The sequence below is a fragment of the Dendrobates tinctorius genome, unplaced genomic scaffold (assembly GCF_039654945.1).
Source record: "Dendrobates tinctorius isolate UK_male_01 unplaced genomic scaffold, ASM3965494v1 ptg000090l, whole genome shotgun sequence".
Classification (NCBI taxonomy): Eukaryota; Metazoa; Chordata; class Amphibia; order Anura; family Dendrobatidae; genus Dendrobates; species Dendrobates tinctorius.
The window spans coordinates 3,177,059-3,194,784 of NW_027361758.1; the positions used below are offsets into that span (position 1 = coordinate 3,177,059).

Sequence of the window (17,726 nt, forward strand, 5' to 3'; positions counted from 1 at the left end):
GATCTGGGGTTGGGTGAGGGCTTATTTTTTGCGTGCTGAGCTGACGTTTTTAAGGATAACATATAGCGATCGGGTTAATCTTTTTTTTTTTTTTTTTTTTTTATAGATTGGACGATTCTGAACGTGTCGATACCTAATGTGTATTAATGTGATTTAAACTTTTATATTTTTTTTCATGTTTATAAAAACTTTTTTTCAATTTTGGTGTGCTTTAATAGCCTCCATGGGAGGCTAGAAGCTGCCATAGCTCAATCGCCTCTGCTACATAGAGGCGATGATCAGATCGCCTATATGTAGCAGAATTACAGCATTGCTATTAGCACCGACCACTGGGTGGCGCTCACAGTAAGGCTGTGTTCACACGTTAGCGTTTTTTAAGCATTTTTTCCCTGCAAAAACGCTTAAAAATCGCATACATTAAGCATCCCATTCTTAGAATGCATTCTGCAATTTTTGTGCACATGATGCGTTTTTTTCCGCAAAAAAAAATGCATCGTGGAAAAAACGCAGCACGTTCATTAATTTTGCGGAAAAATCCGCATTTCAATGAGAAGGTTGATGCTCCGGAAAAAAACGCATAAAAAGGCGACAAAAACGCGAAAAATAAGAATGCGGATTTCCTGGGAAGGAGTCAGGTTTTGCTCAGGAAAAATCTGTTTACATGTGCACATAGCCTAAGTGCATCAGCAACCATCAAGGATACCTCTGGTTGTTATGCCAACACATCGCTGACCCCCTAATCATGTGACGGGGGTCAGCGATGCGTGTATTTCCAGCCCGGCAGGCTGGAAGCGATTGTTAAATGCCACTGTCAGCGTTTGACAGCGGCATTTAACCAGTTAATAGGCGCAGGTGGATCGCGATTCCACCTGCGCCTATTGCGGGCACATGTCAGCTGTTCAAAACAGCTGACATGTCCCGGCTTTGATGCAGGCTCACCGCCAGAGCCCTCATCAAACCGGGGGATCTGACCTCGGACATACTATTCTGTCCGAGGTCAGAAAGGGTCCAATCACATAGCACATAACAAATATAGTGTAATCTGGCAGGATCAACCACATCTATCAATGCTTTATTAATTGTCTGTACACTGCCAATCTGCGGTACCCTTCTTATTGGCTCCCAGCCGATGTTCACTTGCCCTACTTTTTTTAATATTTTGTACCCAAATAATTTAATCAAGATTTTTTCTCTGTATCTAGTTCTATGTGCGCTTTTCCTTTATATATGCTCTCATAGAATCTCACCAGTAGCAACTCCTGTCCATCTGCATAATTCGCCTATGCTTTTCATGCGGAATTAAAACTATCTAGACTGATGACATAGCTGCATTTTCCGTTGGTTTGTGCATGTATTTGTTCTATGTAATTTGTGTTTTCTAGCAAGGAAGCTATCATAATAAGCGATGCATTCCTACCTTTCAGATGATAATAGCAACCAGAGTTCAATAGCCGATGCATCACCAATAAAACAGGAGAACAGCAGCAATTGTAGCCCTGCCCCGGACAACCTAAACACACAGGTTGACAGTACTGAGATGAAGTCTGAGGAAGGCCACTCCAATAACAGTGAACACCAGGACTCTGAAGGTAGGACTGTACACTGTGTGCCTGCCTATGGTTTGAGTGAAAGTTGCATTCCAAAAACCAAAGTTTTAAGTATCACTCCTATTACTTTATCTCATTGCTAGAAAAACTATGAATGCATACAGAACAGGCGGTTGCAATAATTTACAGCTGGTCTTGGAGACCACCTTTGCTAGTCCTTCAAGCTCTATGAAATTTGAGTGAGGGTTGGCCTGCCAGAGGCCTAGGCTAAAATATTATGTCTCAGTATTCGGCCCCCTTTATATGTCCGTTATTCACAAATGTGTTTCTTTTTCACTAATTCGACAGATCCCATTTGTAATTTGAGAGTATTGACATGTTCATTTTTTTTTCTATTGGACCGATGGATTAAAAAAAATCAGTTGTGCAGCTTTTTACTATGTAAGGGTGCAGTTAGACTGCTGTATTACTAGCGCGAGAATTACATCGCAATCCTCCAACTGGCTGTTGGCTGTCTCATGTATTTTTTTGCAGCTGTCACGCTTGGGTCAGGAGAGCCAACGGCCAGTTTCAAGGACTGCAAAGCCATCCTCGCGCGAGTAATATGGCAGCATGACTGTAGCCTACTGCTATGCTCTGACAAGCTTTGAAAACCTCCATCAGTGGTTTTCTTTTTGGAAACAAGAAAATCACTAATGAAAACTGAGAGTAAAAAACTGACAACACGCGGAAAATCTGTCGTTTTTTATTTTTTTTTATTACGAAAAAACAAACTAATGTGTGAATGAAGCCTGATACAAACACTGAGAATCTATTATTTTTTTAAGAAAAAAAAAGGTACAAATATTAAATAGTGGTAGAGCCTCAACCACAAAGATGACAAATTATTCAAACGTTATCATACATAATGTGAGGGGTAAAAAAAAATAAATAAAAGCAGAAACATTGACTAATTCTTATTCCTTTTCCTTGTAAAAAATAAGTTTAACCATAAACTATATGTATCCCAAAATTGTAAAATTCAGTAGAATTGATGGTAAAGCCACAATTGTGTTTCCCTGGTTTCTGAGCTTTATGCATATTCCCTGCAAGAACCCGTCTAGTGTCGCTGCCTTGCTGAATACAAGTGCATGGAGCGAGTCCATGCCCACTGGCCGGGAGTATGTATAACCCGCCAGGACAGAAACCGGCGAATCCTTGCAGCACACAGTGCATGCACTGGGGGAAATTCGTAAGTCTGCAGTCGCCCAAGCTTATCAATTTAGACCGGACAACCCCATTAACCACTGAAATTGTATATCCGTACACAGTAGCTTCAGCAGTCGGTGAGGTGAGTAGGACATGTTCTTTTCTCCCCTGCATGACACTTCCTGCTTATGATTGCTCAGTTTCATGTAGGGAAAGAAGTACGTGCCCCGAGAGACAAATCTCTGATAATGCAGAGTTGGGCTTAGCTTAAATTTTACAAGCTAATATCTCCACAGTGAAGAGGAGAAATTAAAAAATACATTTTACTCCGCTCTGCAGACACTATCCCATGGTGTGACCCATTTAATATTCTCGAATTGGTGAAAGGTCAAGTGTCTAAAAATATAAATATACATATAAAAGTTTAAATTGCCTCACTCTTCCCCCTTTTTGTTTGTTTGAATTTTAAAGTAAGTACATGAGTCTTATCTAGTCTAGAAGATGTCCTGATGAACAACTGATCAGCGCCACATCTGCATGTGTCACGGCTGTGTGACAGTCACAACATATGCATGGAGAGCCTGTTTGTTGGTCTCTCCATGCATGTGTTGAGACTGTCACACAGCCGCGACAGGTGTAGCTGCAGCGCCGAACAGCTGACTATCAGGAGTGCTCCAGGTTACTGATGCAGCAATTTGGGAAGTGCTATAGCTATTCGGATAAGCAATTATCAAAGCTATTTCACTAACACTAGTTATTTCCATGCTTAATGCCTTATTCTCAGAGTGATAGCTTAAAGAGGTTCTCCCCTAGTTTAACACTGATGACCTATCCTCAGGTCATCAATGTCTGATCGATTGATGTGCGACACCCAACACCTCTGCCGATCAGCTGTTCCTGGTGTAGGCAGTGGCCGAAACTGCCCAGTTACGGAGCTGCATAACGCAGCTCCATGTACTGTATAGTGGCCACAGCTGGGTACTGCACATTCGCCTCCTATTCAAATCAGTAGGGAGCAGATGTGCAGTTCCTGGCCGCAGCCAATATTCTGCTGATGGAGTTGAGGTGTGGAGTCACACCCCCATCGATCAGACATTGATGACCTATCCTGAGGATAGGTCATCAGTGTTAAAGCAGTGGACACCTCTTTAATATGTCTGTGACGTCCGGCAGGAATTCTAGCGCTTGCGCCGCCCAACTGTGCTGTACACCTGTACACTCCAAGCATCCTCCTTGTTCTTCCTAATGTTCCTTTCTGATCAATTAATAAAATGCAAAGTGAATGAACAAGAGCTAAATCTAAATAAAATCAATATTTGGCGCGACCACTCTTTGTCTTCAAAACGGCATCAATTCTTTTAGCAAAAAAGAGAAAATATTCAAAAAAGAGAATTCTTTTAGGTACACTTTTGCCATCAAGGAATTTGCAAGATTAGTCAGTTGTACGAGTAATTAGTTATACCAAACATCATTTTCATATGTAGGGTAAGATAATATAATGAACTGAGACAGCTGTCTACGAGGCTTAATACTGAGTGAGGAACAGTCAAACTCTACTACAAAGGTGAGGTTGTGGAAGACTTTTTCATGTCACAGGTAATGCACAGCAACAAGACACCGGAAAGTTATACTCAACCAGCAACATCTCTCCCAGGCAAAGATTTCAAGAAATGTGCAAGTTTGAGGACTGTATACGCAGTGGTCAGCAAAAGAAACAGTTTGTTTCATGATTATTTCCCTTCGAAATGGCAAGATGTCCAGCTGTACCATCAACTCAGAACTGACAGTAACCTGTGGGTTCCAGATACACCCATTTGCTGTTCGGAAATGTCTGACCAGAAGTGGTCTTCATGGCAGAATTGCGACCAAAAAGCCATATCTGAACATGGGATCAAAGCTGGGCGACTCACCAGTGCATGAAAACATAAGGACTGCAGTGTAGAAAAAATGGCAAAATGAGTCAAAATGTGAAATATTTGGCAATTAAAAAAATCCAGTTTATTTGCCGACAGGCTGGAAACAGTGCAATAATGAGTGTCTTCAAGAAACAGTGACAAATGCTGGAGGTGCCTTGGAAGTTTGGGGCTGCATTTCAGCAAATGGAGTTGGGCATTTGGTCGCGATTAATGGTGTCATCTGATAAATACTGGCAGATACTTGTTCTTAATGCACTGAGATTAGGAAGACGTCTGATTTGCTCCTCATTTGATTGCTGATCTTTGATTGTTGACATTCCTTTTAATAAACAAACTTTAATTACTCCACAATGAATCCTATAAAACTGACTTCCCATACAGAGGCCATCTGCTGGTTAAAAAAAAAAAAAAAATTGTGTGAAATCCATTGATGAAAAAGCAGCTTGGACATGAAATCTCAAAATATGTCGTCATTATTCAGTCTATTTCAGAATCCTTTTATTGCTGCATCAGCTTATGGACCTTATAAATATCAAATGCAGTAATATTACATCATCGCATGGCTGCAGCCAGGCAAACAAGAGCAAAACTGAGCAGTAAGGGACATGCATCACTGCCCCGAGTCTTGGTGTAGTTATTTTCAATATTCTCAAGCTTGTGCAGCAATCAAAGTTAATCCCGGACAACCTCTTTTGGACATTAAAATCATTTTTTAAGAAAAATAGTTGTACCTGCCTAATAAACCATTATTTATAGCATGATCATTCTTCATTAACTTTTTTTTCTTTTTCTGTGTTTTTTTTCTTTTTAAACAATTTAGTTACTTCAGGGCAAAATTCACAGTCATCAGTTGAAAGCTCACTAAATAATTCAGATAAAACGGAAACGCAGAGCTCTGCTGATAAAGAGATCGTTACAGAGACCTCCAAAAATTCTCAGGTAATTCGACTGGATGAATGTACGGTTTCTGAAAGGCACTGATCTAAACTTGGATCTATGAGGACAGACTTTTTACTATGTCTCAAAAATGTGGGCACAAATTTTACACATTGGCTAGAATTGTGGGTATTCAGAAAATTCTGGAGCGTAGCTTATAGTGCGATTTTCCAACTATGGACGGCGCTAGAGCCTTATTCCCAATCGCCGTTTTAAAACTGAAATGATGGATTTAGTACCCTTAGCGGTCGCCGTTTTAATGTGTATCGGCGGTCGCTAAGGCGTTAAAGGAGGATGCTATCACCAATAATGTAGTAGTGACGAGAGTAGTGATTAAACCGCCTATGAGTACATCACAAATAATTGCACAGTGCAAGTCCTTGGGTCACTTCATATCTAAGGAGGAAAGGCTGGGGAGGCAGCAAAGAGGAAAGGGAATTGAAAAAGGGAAGAATAAATATGAAAGAAAAGGAGACGCACAAACAAGAACATGCATAGAGCCGTAAAAAGGAGGGGACCAAGAGGTGAACTGGAGAACAGAGTACCATTCAAAAGCTGAGGTGCGTTTGATGGCTTACAGTGGAATTATTTTATCTTAAAATGGACCTATAAAGGGGAGGATAGGATTTTATTTTCCATTTATGTCACATAGTGGCCAACATATGGAGTTGGAAGTCCTTAAAGGGGGGTGGGGGAGGCTCGATGAGCATTTTAATACATTCTTTATATTGCAAATCTCTGTTACTGCTGATGGTTTATACGATACGATACACGTTATTGATATGAGACCCAGTTGCAAGGAAATTACATGGCATAGCAGTCTGTGTTACTCAGGCCATTATACTGTATGGAGCACTATGTGGGGTCCATTATACTGTATGGAGCACTATGTGGGGTCCATTATACTATATGAGGAACTATGTGGGGCCTATTATACTGTATGACACACTATGTGGGGCCTATGATACTGTGTGGGGCCTATTATACTGTATGGCGCCTATTATACTGTATGGCACACTATGTGGAGCCTATTATACTGTATGGCACACTTTGTGGGGCCTATTATACTGTATGGCACACTATGTGGGGCCTATTATACTGTATGGCACACTATATGGGGCCTATTATACTGTATGGCTGTCACGCTGCCTCCGCATACTCACCCGGCCTCCACTCCCACGCTGCAGCCGCCCGACAGCCACGGCGGTCCCTTCTGACAGGCTCGTGGCCGACGGGGTCTCTGCATGCAATGCGCATGCGCCATAGGCCGCGGCCGTGCCTCCCTCCTGTTACTGGTGCTCCGGCAATGCGCTGACCCGGAAGCACCTACCGACCAATGGCAGACCTGACAGGGCCATATCAGGCCATCCCCCCCCCCCCCCCCGAGCGAGGCGCCTGATCGTTGTTTGCTAGCACACTGGGCCCTGCTTCCTCATGTGCTCTTTGCAGTCTCGCAGTCCTGTCTTCAGTGATTCCTGCAATAGCCTCGCAGTCCCGCCTTCTGTGGTCCCTGCAGTAGCCCCGCAGTCCGGTGCTCCGTGGGTCCAGCTATCTATACTCCAGTCCTGTCTCCGGTGTTGCTGCCCCATCCTGCTATCCACACTTCAGTCCTACTCTAGTCCTGCCTCCGGTGTTCCTGCTATCCACACTCCAGTCCTTCAGTCCTACTCCAGTCCTGCCTCCGGTGTTCCTGCTCCACCCTGCTATCCACTCTCCTGTCCTGCCTCCGGTGTTCCTTCACCGTCCTGTTGTCTATGCTCCTGTCCTGCAATTCTGCTCCTGTTCAGTCTCAAGTGATCCCGCTCTACGCTTCAGTCTCGCACTCGTACTCCAGTCCGTCCTGGGCCGCCCCTCTCAATACCAGCTGTCGTGGTATGCGAACCCCAGGGCCTGCTCCTATCGATCCCTGTATAGGGGTCGGCTCCACCTGGCAGCTCGCCCGGGGCCCCTCGGTGCCACGGTCCAGAGGGTCCACTCCTGGAGATTTGTCTCCTGACCAGCCGTGGTAACAATGGCACACTATGTGGAGCCTATTATACTGTATGGCACACTATGTGGAGCCTATTATACTGTATGGCACACTGTGTGGGGCCTATTATACTGGATGGGGCACTATGTGAGGTCCATTATACTGGATGGATGGCATTCGTTGTCGTGGGGATTGAGACGGGGGTACAGTAGGGTCATCATACTGTGCGTGTAAAAGGTACTATGGATGAATTCACAATGTAATTACATATTTAAATTAGGCCATATGCTTTTCACTGCTCTTACATAACCTATTATATTCCAATATTTAATTAACATGTACTTTGTTCATGGGATAACCCCTTTTTTGTTTCCACATGAAATGGAAAAACTTCCTCAGTTTTAGATTTTTTTTTAATAAATATCAAGGTTGGCCCACGACTTTGTCCAAGCTTTTACTTTTGGCCCTCTGTGTATTTGAGTTTGGCATCCCTGGTCTACATCTACTGTCAAGCAGCACTTGATCAACCGCTGATTGGTACACTTTTTTTTGTATCAATTGCCAGTCGGAGAATCTCAATTGCTGTATGTCAGAAGAGGTCCAGAACGGGTGTGGATACAGGAGAATACTGAGGGGGATTTATTTATACACTGTACATATACAGGTTTAGGGAGAAAACAAGTAAATGGAAGTGTCATGGTATAGGACATGGTTAATGTCCTGTTCTCGCAGGGTTAACTTTTGCTGGCCTCCCTTTGGATCTGGGAGGGGTATTTATACTCACTCCAGACTAGGATTCCCTGTCAGCTATACTGTTGTTCTGGCTGTGTCTGACCTCTGGTGTGCTGGTAAACTGCATTGCTTGTTTGCTTCCCGTATATGACCCAGTCTGTCCCCTCACTCTGTTCTCTGTCTCACGTTTTGGTACTATTGTTTTTTTAAATTTGTTTATTGAACCTCAGGACACAAAGAATGTACAACATACACAATGGCTTATGATAACAAGCATTATACATAGCATACATGTTCCCGTCCATTGTAAAATATAATACAGAGAAATTGCACACTCTTATAAACAAGGTGATATGTACATATCTTTCCAAGCACACATGAAGGACAGTTGCTTATACATTTTCCAGCATGTCTATCAATCCAATTTCACAAACCTTGTCATATCACTCTGAAATAAAATCTAACTAAAATTCCTAAACTACAACTACCACTACATCAACTAGTATCTACTATTTCCGCAGCCTGGTCTCCTATATCATATTATGTCACGTGTGATGACTCAGCCTTGTAAAGTGAGGTGAGAGGAATTCCACCTCTCCCAAATCTTTTCAAATTTACCCGGACATCCCCTATTTTTGTATAACGTGCGCCCATATGGAACAATCGAATTTACCAACTCGATCCAGAATCTAAGGGAAGGACATGAACCCCCCATCCACCGCAATGCCAGCATCTTCCGTACCATAAGCAGCGTCTTGCGCAGGAAGACCCCAGTATAGCGATCCCAAGCCTCCTCCCCCCATACTCCAAACAAGCAGACCAATGGCTCTAGAGGGACAGGGGCCTGCACCAGGGACGTCAGTAGTGTAGTCACCTCTTTCCAGTAATGTAGGATAATGGGACACTGCCACATCATATGAATAAAATCAGCATCTGGCGAGTGACATCGCATACATTCTGATGATTGAACCCGACCCATCCTAAAAAGTCGCAACAGAGTCAAATATGATTGATTGATTTATTATAATTGTATCATTCTGTTATTAATAGATGGTGATACTTCAGTCGGAGACTCCAGAATCTCCTCCCATTCCGCTCTTTGTGTATTAGGGATGAGTCGTTCCCACTTCCTCTCAACAGAGCCTATGGCCGATTCTGCCCCTACTGATAGCATGTATGTATACAGAGAGGATATGAGACCCTGGGGACTCTGCGAATTAAGGATTCCTATCAGAGGTAAAGATGAAATAGTACGGTCCACACCCCTATCCCTCATATGTGATTGAAGAGCCGATCTCAACTGCAAATAACGAAAAAACTGAGATCTCAGAATATCGTGTGTGACCTGTAATTGTTCAAAAGATTTTAAGATCCCTTGGTCATACAGGTCTCCCATTGAAGAGACGCCATACAGAATCCTAAAAATGGTGGACGGATGATCCAACAACCCCGGAAAATAATTATTATTCCACAGGGGCATTTCAGCTATAAAATCTTTAAACCCAATTACGTTCTTGATTTGTCTCCATATTAATCGTGCCAGCCGGAGCAGGGGCAGCAGACGTGGGACTTTAGTTTTCTCCCACTCCAGGAAACCTAATGGGCAATTCGCTTGTGCAGCGTGGAGCAAGTGACTTTCAGAATTGGGGAGACAATTACCCGGCATCCATTTACTTAAAGCTTTAGCCTGCCCGGCCAAGTAATATAGGAAAAAATCTGGCAACGCTGCCCCACCTCCCTTCTTTGGTCTTTGTAACATGGACAGTTTAAGTTTGGGCCTAGGTTTCCCACATATAAAGGATGTGACCAGGGAATTTAGATTGACAAAAAAGGACTTGGGCACCGCTACCGCGCTGTGTTGAAGCGAGTAGCTAAATTTAGGGAGTAATATCATTTTAATCAGGTTAATGCTTCCAGCCACAGATAATGGAAGCCTACTCCAGGATGCAAATTTCACTCTAACTAGTTCCAACAATGGGTGGACATTAAGTTGTAGATCAAGCGTACTATTGTTAGATATATGGATGCCCAAATATAAGGGATATTACCTGTGGCAAAGTTTCTTCCACATCATTCAAGAATATCACCATATCATCGGCATAAAGACCTATGGTATCCACCCGACCTGCTATATCTATACCTCGGATGTTAGGGGAGGACCTTATACGTATTGCTAGTGCCTCTATCGCAAGAGCGAAGAGGGCCGGGGAAAGAGGGCAACCCTGACGGGTCCCCCTATGCAATGCGAAAAACTCAGATATAGAATTAATTATTATAATACGGGCCTTGGGTTTCATATATAGTACTTTGATCCATGTTATAAATTTATTGCCAAAGCCATACCTTTGCAAACATGCGGAGAGGAAAGGCCATTCAAGAGAGTCAAAAGCCTTGGCAGCATCCAATGATGCCAATGCCCATTTGTTGTCTGGCATTAGGGAGCTATATTGGACTATTGACTGGACTCTTCTGATGTTAATGGAAGTACTCTTACCAGGCATAAAGCCCGTTTGATCAGGATGTATAAGATTCAATATAATTGAGTTCAGTCTAGTAGCTAGAATCTTGGTGAAAATTTTATAGTCCACATTCACTAGCGAAATGGGACGATAGGATCCACATTCCAAAGAGTCCTTCCCCTCCTTCCTCAGCACTATGATGTTAGCCTCGTAAAAGGACTCAGGCATAGTATTCCCTTCAAAAATTCCCCGAAATACCTTCACCAAAAGTGGCGTCAATATATCCCGGTACTTCCGATATAATTCAATAGGGAACTCATCAGGTCCAGGGGCCTTCCCAGAAGCCATGTTTGTCATGGCCTTTTCTATCTCCTCTGCAGTGAACACAGCGTCCATAAGGGCCCGCTGCTCAGGATCTAATGTGGGAATGATACATCTGATAAATAGTCTAGGCATCCTAAAGTGTCAGTCACTTTTGGATTCATGTAATGACCTGTAGCATTCCTGAAAACAGCCAAGAATCTCCTCGGTCGAAGACACCAATATACCATCCGCCCTACGAATCTGTAATATCGTGTTGGAAGTGTTATGTTGGCGCACCAGATAGGCCAAAAATTTGCCTGTCTGGTTCTCCAATTTGAAATAGGATTGACGGGTAAAGAATAGTTTACGTTTAGATTTAGTTGTCCACATGCTGTGTATATAACATCTGGGCAGCCAACCACTCACTCCTGTTCCCATTGGTTTGGTTAGATATATATGTAGCCTCTGAATCTTTCAGTCGATGCGCCACCTCATCATCCCTCTCCGAAGTTACCCACTTAATATAAGAGATCGTGGAGGACAAACAGCCCCTCAGATATGCCTTAAGGGCATCCCAAAATAAATTAATATCTTGAGGTTCCGGGTGGGACGCGATGAAACAATGCAACTGACCAATCGTTCTGTCTGGGGGTCCCATCAATTTTAACCAGAAAGGATTCAACTTCCAAGCTATCCCTTGGTTTACATGCCCATATTTGAGTTTAAGGATAACCGGACTATGGTCTGAGATCCCCCTGCTTCCATGTTCTATATCAGTCACCCACATTGCCAGACCGCTAGAACCAAATATGTAGTCTATGCGTGATAGAGAGTGTTTAGTGGATGAGTGGCAGGTATATTCCCTTAACTCAGTATGACGCACCCTCCACAAATCCTACCACCCGCCATTCCCCATGAATAATGACAACGGGGTTGTAGTCGGTGGAGAGGACCCCCCAGTCGCTCCATCATCCAACCTTAATTTATCGAGACAATTGTTCATAACCATGTTAAAGTTTTGGTACTATTGTCTTCTCCGGTTCTGACCTCCTGGCTTGGCTATTGTTACTCCGTTACCGTTTGCCCCTATTGTACCGTTTATTGCTGCTCTGGTTTTCTGATCTATTGCTTCGTCCTGACTATCCGTTCTGTCAAGCCCTTTGGTACTGTTGTGTTACTGTATCTCGTGCTTTGACCCTGGTTTGATCTGGTTTACGTCTGTCTCTGCCTCTTGGTAACGTTGTCCCGTAGTTACCCTTTTAGGAGTTTTCCTTCAGCTCCTAGCTCTCTGGAGTTTAGACCACGCCCTCAGCAGTCACGTGCTCTAGGTCCTGTTAGTCTGGAGCACGCATCGTCACCACTGCTGCTCTGCTGCACAGGTATCTTTGTGCACAGTTTTTGTACTCAGGACACGCGCACTGGCTCAGTGAGCAAGTGCATTGCGGTGTTCCTGACAGGAAGAGCTTTGTTAAGAACGCTCGTGCAAGATAAGCTTTCAGTTTACATGCTCCCTAACTCGTGTCTCCTATTTTCCTTCCCATACAGGATTCTGATGATGGTGCCCCTCCTTGCAAAAAGGCTAAAGGTGACAGTTCTCAACAGAACACTGAAGCTATGTAGACTATCCAACACGGTTTCTCTTTATTTTATTTGGGGTCTGTTTACTGTAAGGTACATTGGTTATTGCAACAATAGGACAACCTTACTTAAAATACATCTTTATCTCATTGATGAGAATAGGACTCTACTTTTTCAACCTACAAAGCAAAAATCTGACAATGCCTGGATAAGAGGCCAGGGGACATGAGAAAAATGAAATACTTCTGTGAGGAATCAGAATACCAATGACAGTCTTATGAAGTGGTTGATGTGAACACTCAGGAGGGTCTACGCACTGTTTTCTGTAGTCATTTTTACATTTGTGTTGCTGCTGTATATATATATATATTTTTCCATTTTGCTATTTAACATGTAAAATATTTAAAGAATGGTACCTGTTCAGTTTTACGCCACCATGTACATTTACTTTCTGGTTTTGTTTTTGTGCCTTTTTTGGACCTATTTTGTTTACTGTTTAACTGAACTGTGTGAAAGTGGATAAATCTTATTAGATGAAGACTAACAAATTCTAAGCCATTTTCACATGTGGAGTGGTCATTTCCTTTTGTGTTTTGTCTATTCGAATGCCTTCAGCTTTTCTAAACCGTTCATTCCAGTGTCTTCATCTTCTTACTTCTATTTCCATTTCCATTGATAATGTAGCACACGTATTGTTATGATTTTTTTTAACATAGGTATCTGCTTTCTGTATTGCAGGCAGCTAAACCTCCTTTTAGAATTTTGCTGTAGAGCACATTTAATTACTTTATAGTTTACTATAACTTTGTTTTTTAACTTTTTTTTTTAAATATTCTTCCAAGATCAAGTGTTTAGTCAAAGCAGTATTGGTATTTTTTATGTAATCTGCTTCTGTTGGTCATAAAAACATATAATTTCTTGACATTATAAAATTGTTATAGAAAAAGGCGAATGCTAGGCACTAGAGCAGACTAGTTTGGATGAATAACGTAATAATTCTCTAGATGCTACATGACGCAGTAAGTGTTCTGATGCCGTTCCATGAATTGTAGCACTGCTCACTAATTGGATAAAAGTCCAAATGTTTTGAACAGACGTTCCATTGGTCGATCTGTCTTTTTAAATCACGATTTGGATAAAGCGCAGTCATCCTCAGTGATTGGTAGAGCTCTCGAATAATGTGTATAACTTAAACATATGCCAACAGACAGTGAAAGCTTAACTTGCTGTGTGGATTGATATTTTATGCCGCCGATCACTTTCACTTTTTAGCCAATAAACAATTTAATGAAAAACTTTCTTGATCTTGAAAACTCAGATTTTGTCTTTGGTTTTAATGTTATTGGTGGCATTTTTTTATGTGACTCCTTAGCTGCTGAGGTATATTTGGTGTATGCATTGATCAGATATGTTTATCTCTGTTCCATAAGTGAAAATGGCTTCAAAAAAATGATATAAGCAGACACTTCCCATCAACACCGCGAAGGCTCGATATATGCGAATTCTGTCTCACCTAGTCTCTTTGCAATTGGAATAGCCAATTTGTTCATGGTTGTAAGTTTTAATATTCACTCCCACTACATTCCCTATACAAGAATCATGAATATGGCGATTGTGTGTTCCTATTCCTTCTTATATTGACCACTGAATGCTATCTGACACTGTATTATCTTCCATAAAATGTAACTGCTAAATGTTGGAAATGAGACTGCCTGACTGCTGGTCGGCCCGAGATTGTTTTATCCTGCATAAACTGAAACATTCTTGAAACCTTGGTCTGTGTGGAGCATGGATACACTGTCCATCTTATTTTATTATATCACTTTGCCTTTTTCTAATTCATTGGCCAGAACTTGTTTGCTGCAGAAACCTGTGGAGCTGTTGAGTTATGGTTATCATTGGTAATATACCTCAAAACTTTACAATAAAATGGACATTTTCTAATTACCATGAGTTGACTCCCTGCAGTGGTTTTGCATCACTAGTGCTCAGTTGTTCGTGGCAATATACACATTTCAGAATGTACATTATTCACTATGCATGCCCACAGACAGTAATTTTTACACTTGAGCCAGCACAAAGGTGAATTTAGTGATACTCAGGACCATAATGTGGTTTCTAACAATTGGTATGTCTACTTTACTGCATATTATTTGGGAAGGCGCACTGTGAAATACAATTGCTAATAATATTTGCATGTAGTCTTCAATGGTGTTTTCAAGCACTGTTACCATGAAATCCACAGAAATAACTGTGCTGTTAAGGAATGTTAAACGCATTATGAATTAAGAAATATTGCAATTAGTGATGAACGAATGTGCTCTGATAACGTATTATGCTCTGGTGTTATCCGAGAATCTTGGGCGTGCTTGAATAATATGTTCAAGTTCCCGCGGCTGCATGGTTCGTGGCTATTAGACAGCAGAAACATATGCGGGAATTGCCTGTTTGTGAATCCTCACGTGTTGAGTCTGTCTAACAGTTGCAAAACATGCAGCCGCGGGGACTTGAACATATTATTCAAGCACGCCCAAGATCCTCGGATAACACGTTAACCGAGCATGTTCGCTCATCATTAATTTGACTCTTGCATATACTGTTTCTAAAGTAGAACAAGACAAGAAGGAGAAACATGTTTAGCTAATCTATTTCTTTTTGTACACAGCTTAATTAAAGTACTTTATAAATGTTGAGCTCCATTTCAACGGATGGGAACTAGTTAATCATAATCCAACATTAAACTGTCTTGCAAACTATGAAAGGTCTTAGAGGTTCTCCAACAGTGGGATAAAATGACCCCTCCCCTAGTTATGTGTCATAAAGAGCTGCAGGAAACACGACCCCTGAAACCTGTGTCTCAACAGAAAGAGGAGCTTTATTGTAATACCATATTACCTACGTGAGCTGTATTATCAAAATAAATTACTCTTCTCGAATGAGATAGCAAGGAGAGGAGGGCTAAGACATTCTTTTTGCTCAGTCAGCCAAGAAGATTTATTTCTTCTGGTAATACAGTCTTTCTCCAGCAGCATCGGTGTGTGTGCTAACGATATAGCTCTTCTTTCAGTTGACACAGCTCTTGTGAGCTGTGTTTTTCAGGCTGCAGCCCATCTTGACATGTTACTAGGACATTTAGAATTACGTGACGGATGCAATTTTATTACATTCTTGGAGAACCACTTAGAAAACCTGCACCAATTACGGTATATGTTATCCCTTTTTTATCGGAAAGGGCATAACTTATTAATGGACCAGAACCAATCTCAAAAATGAGCCTGGAGATCCCTCTCTGAAAGGAGCTGAGGTTGAACATTTTTATGTTTCCTCTATTCATTTTCTTTAGAACTGCAAGAGATGAGAGCAGTTTGCTTGTCAATTTCTGCCCGTAGCTCAATGAATGGAGTATGCCTGAATTCTGCTTCATTCAGATAGGGCTCTCCAGGCCCTTTTTTGGGATGAATCAAAGGCTGGACTTATATAATTTGTATAGCCCTGTTTTAACATGTCGACTAATCAAGAAAACTAACAGTTCTGTTAAAAATGAATCCTAAAATGAATTCTAGGGAAAAAAAGCTTTACTGTAAAAACTTGATGAGTCAGTAAGTTCTTTGTAATTCATAACCCAGTGAGAGAGGTTGTGTATATAGGCCTGCAGAAATCACACAATTTTATTTTTTTCCATTTAATCCAAATCTGGGGAATAAGAATAAGACTGGCTGGATAATTCTTAACTGGCGTTTGTATATGTGTAGGGTAATGTGCATTTGATTCTTACAGCTATCAACGTCCTAAAGGTAGAATGAATCTTGTTTTGGTAAAAACCTCACTTGAATGGTCAATCTTTCTATATTTTTATTACCATTGAGCAGCTCTTCAAATCTGTTTTTACACAAGAAGTACAACATAAATGTCTGTGACCACTGGCATCTGTAGGCTTCTCACAAATGCATCATGTTCTGAGCATTTTAACTGGTTGAACTTCTAATTGTAACACTGTCTTTTTTTTTTCCTCTATATTTATTTCATTGGTAGTTATGGGTTTGTACAATGTACAACAATTTCTTTTCAAATAAATTGGTTACAGAAACCTTTTTGGTCTATTCTTTTGAAAGCAGTTGACTGTTAAAAACAAATGTACTGAACTGGTAGTATTGCCAATGACGTAAAGGTATTTCGACAAATTTGAGGATGCAAGGAATTCTGATTTACCAGGGTTCATGTTAGAACTAAAGTCTGTTTACAGATGAGAAGCAAAGTCAAAATTAATTGTCTTATTTTCCCCACACCCTCCACGGGCTGATAGTTTTCCACTGGTGAGTTTGATAATTGACATGTCTCCCCATTTTGGTGCAAGATGATTCAACCCACAGACATGAGAACAGCCACATATACTAGAATAGGTACTTCTATTCGTTAAAAACACATGGATTGATCTCATACTTTAAAAACTGATGTCTAACTGAACCCTCTAGACGGAGTTTGGCGTAGAGTTTATACAACGAATAGTGCCTCAACTTAAGGAGAACCTGTCACCAGAAGACATGTGCTTAATCTGCAGGTCAAGACTGTGCTCAATGCCAGAACTCCAGCATCTGTCAAAAGATACACCAAGAGACATCATTTTATCCTTTCAAACTAGAAACGAGAGACTCTACAAAACTTTTGGCCCCATACAGCTCAAATTCCAGAACTCCACAAAAGAACTTTTACATGCTGGAATTAGAAACCAGTGGCTATATTCTACAATCCTTCAGATTTACCACGGAAACAGAATTTTCTCCATTACAACTCCTGAGGAGAGGGACCTGATCTCCTTCACAGTCTTAATATCCACCATATATCAGAGAGAGAATTCAATGTCGATATGTAAGTGGATTATAAATGTTCTATCTCTTCTTGCTGTCTTCCTACAATAATTACCATATAAATTCATCCTATCTCAGTCAGACCTTCTACCCATGTTATAATCTGGATTACAATCTTGTTCTTCATTAATACAAATTATTAAATGCTATACAGGTAAAAGACTGGATTGCAAAATGGAACTTTTAACAGCGACGCATACTGGATTACAATACATAGAAACCCTTGGGTAGAT

At 41.4% G+C, this 17,726-nt stretch overlaps 1 protein-coding gene across 2 annotated transcripts in view; it reads left to right on the forward strand.

Annotated features, from left to right (window-relative positions):
* The window catches only part of BCL7A (BAF chromatin remodeling complex subunit BCL7A), a 35,213-nt gene extending 20,632 nt beyond the window's left edge, over positions 1-14,581 (forward strand). For both annotated transcript variants that reach the window (XM_073585998.1, XM_073585999.1), the window contains 3 exons: positions 1,425-1,589; positions 5,472-5,590; positions 12,596-14,581. In XM_073585998.1, the coding sequence (XP_073442099.1) occupies positions 1,425-1,589; positions 5,472-5,590; positions 12,596-12,670 (359 nt within the window). In that variant the 3' untranslated portion in view covers positions 12,671-14,581. The remainder of the gene's footprint in view (positions 1-1,424; positions 1,590-5,471; positions 5,591-12,595) is intronic.
* Positions 14,582-17,726: the final 3,145 nt, after the last annotated feature.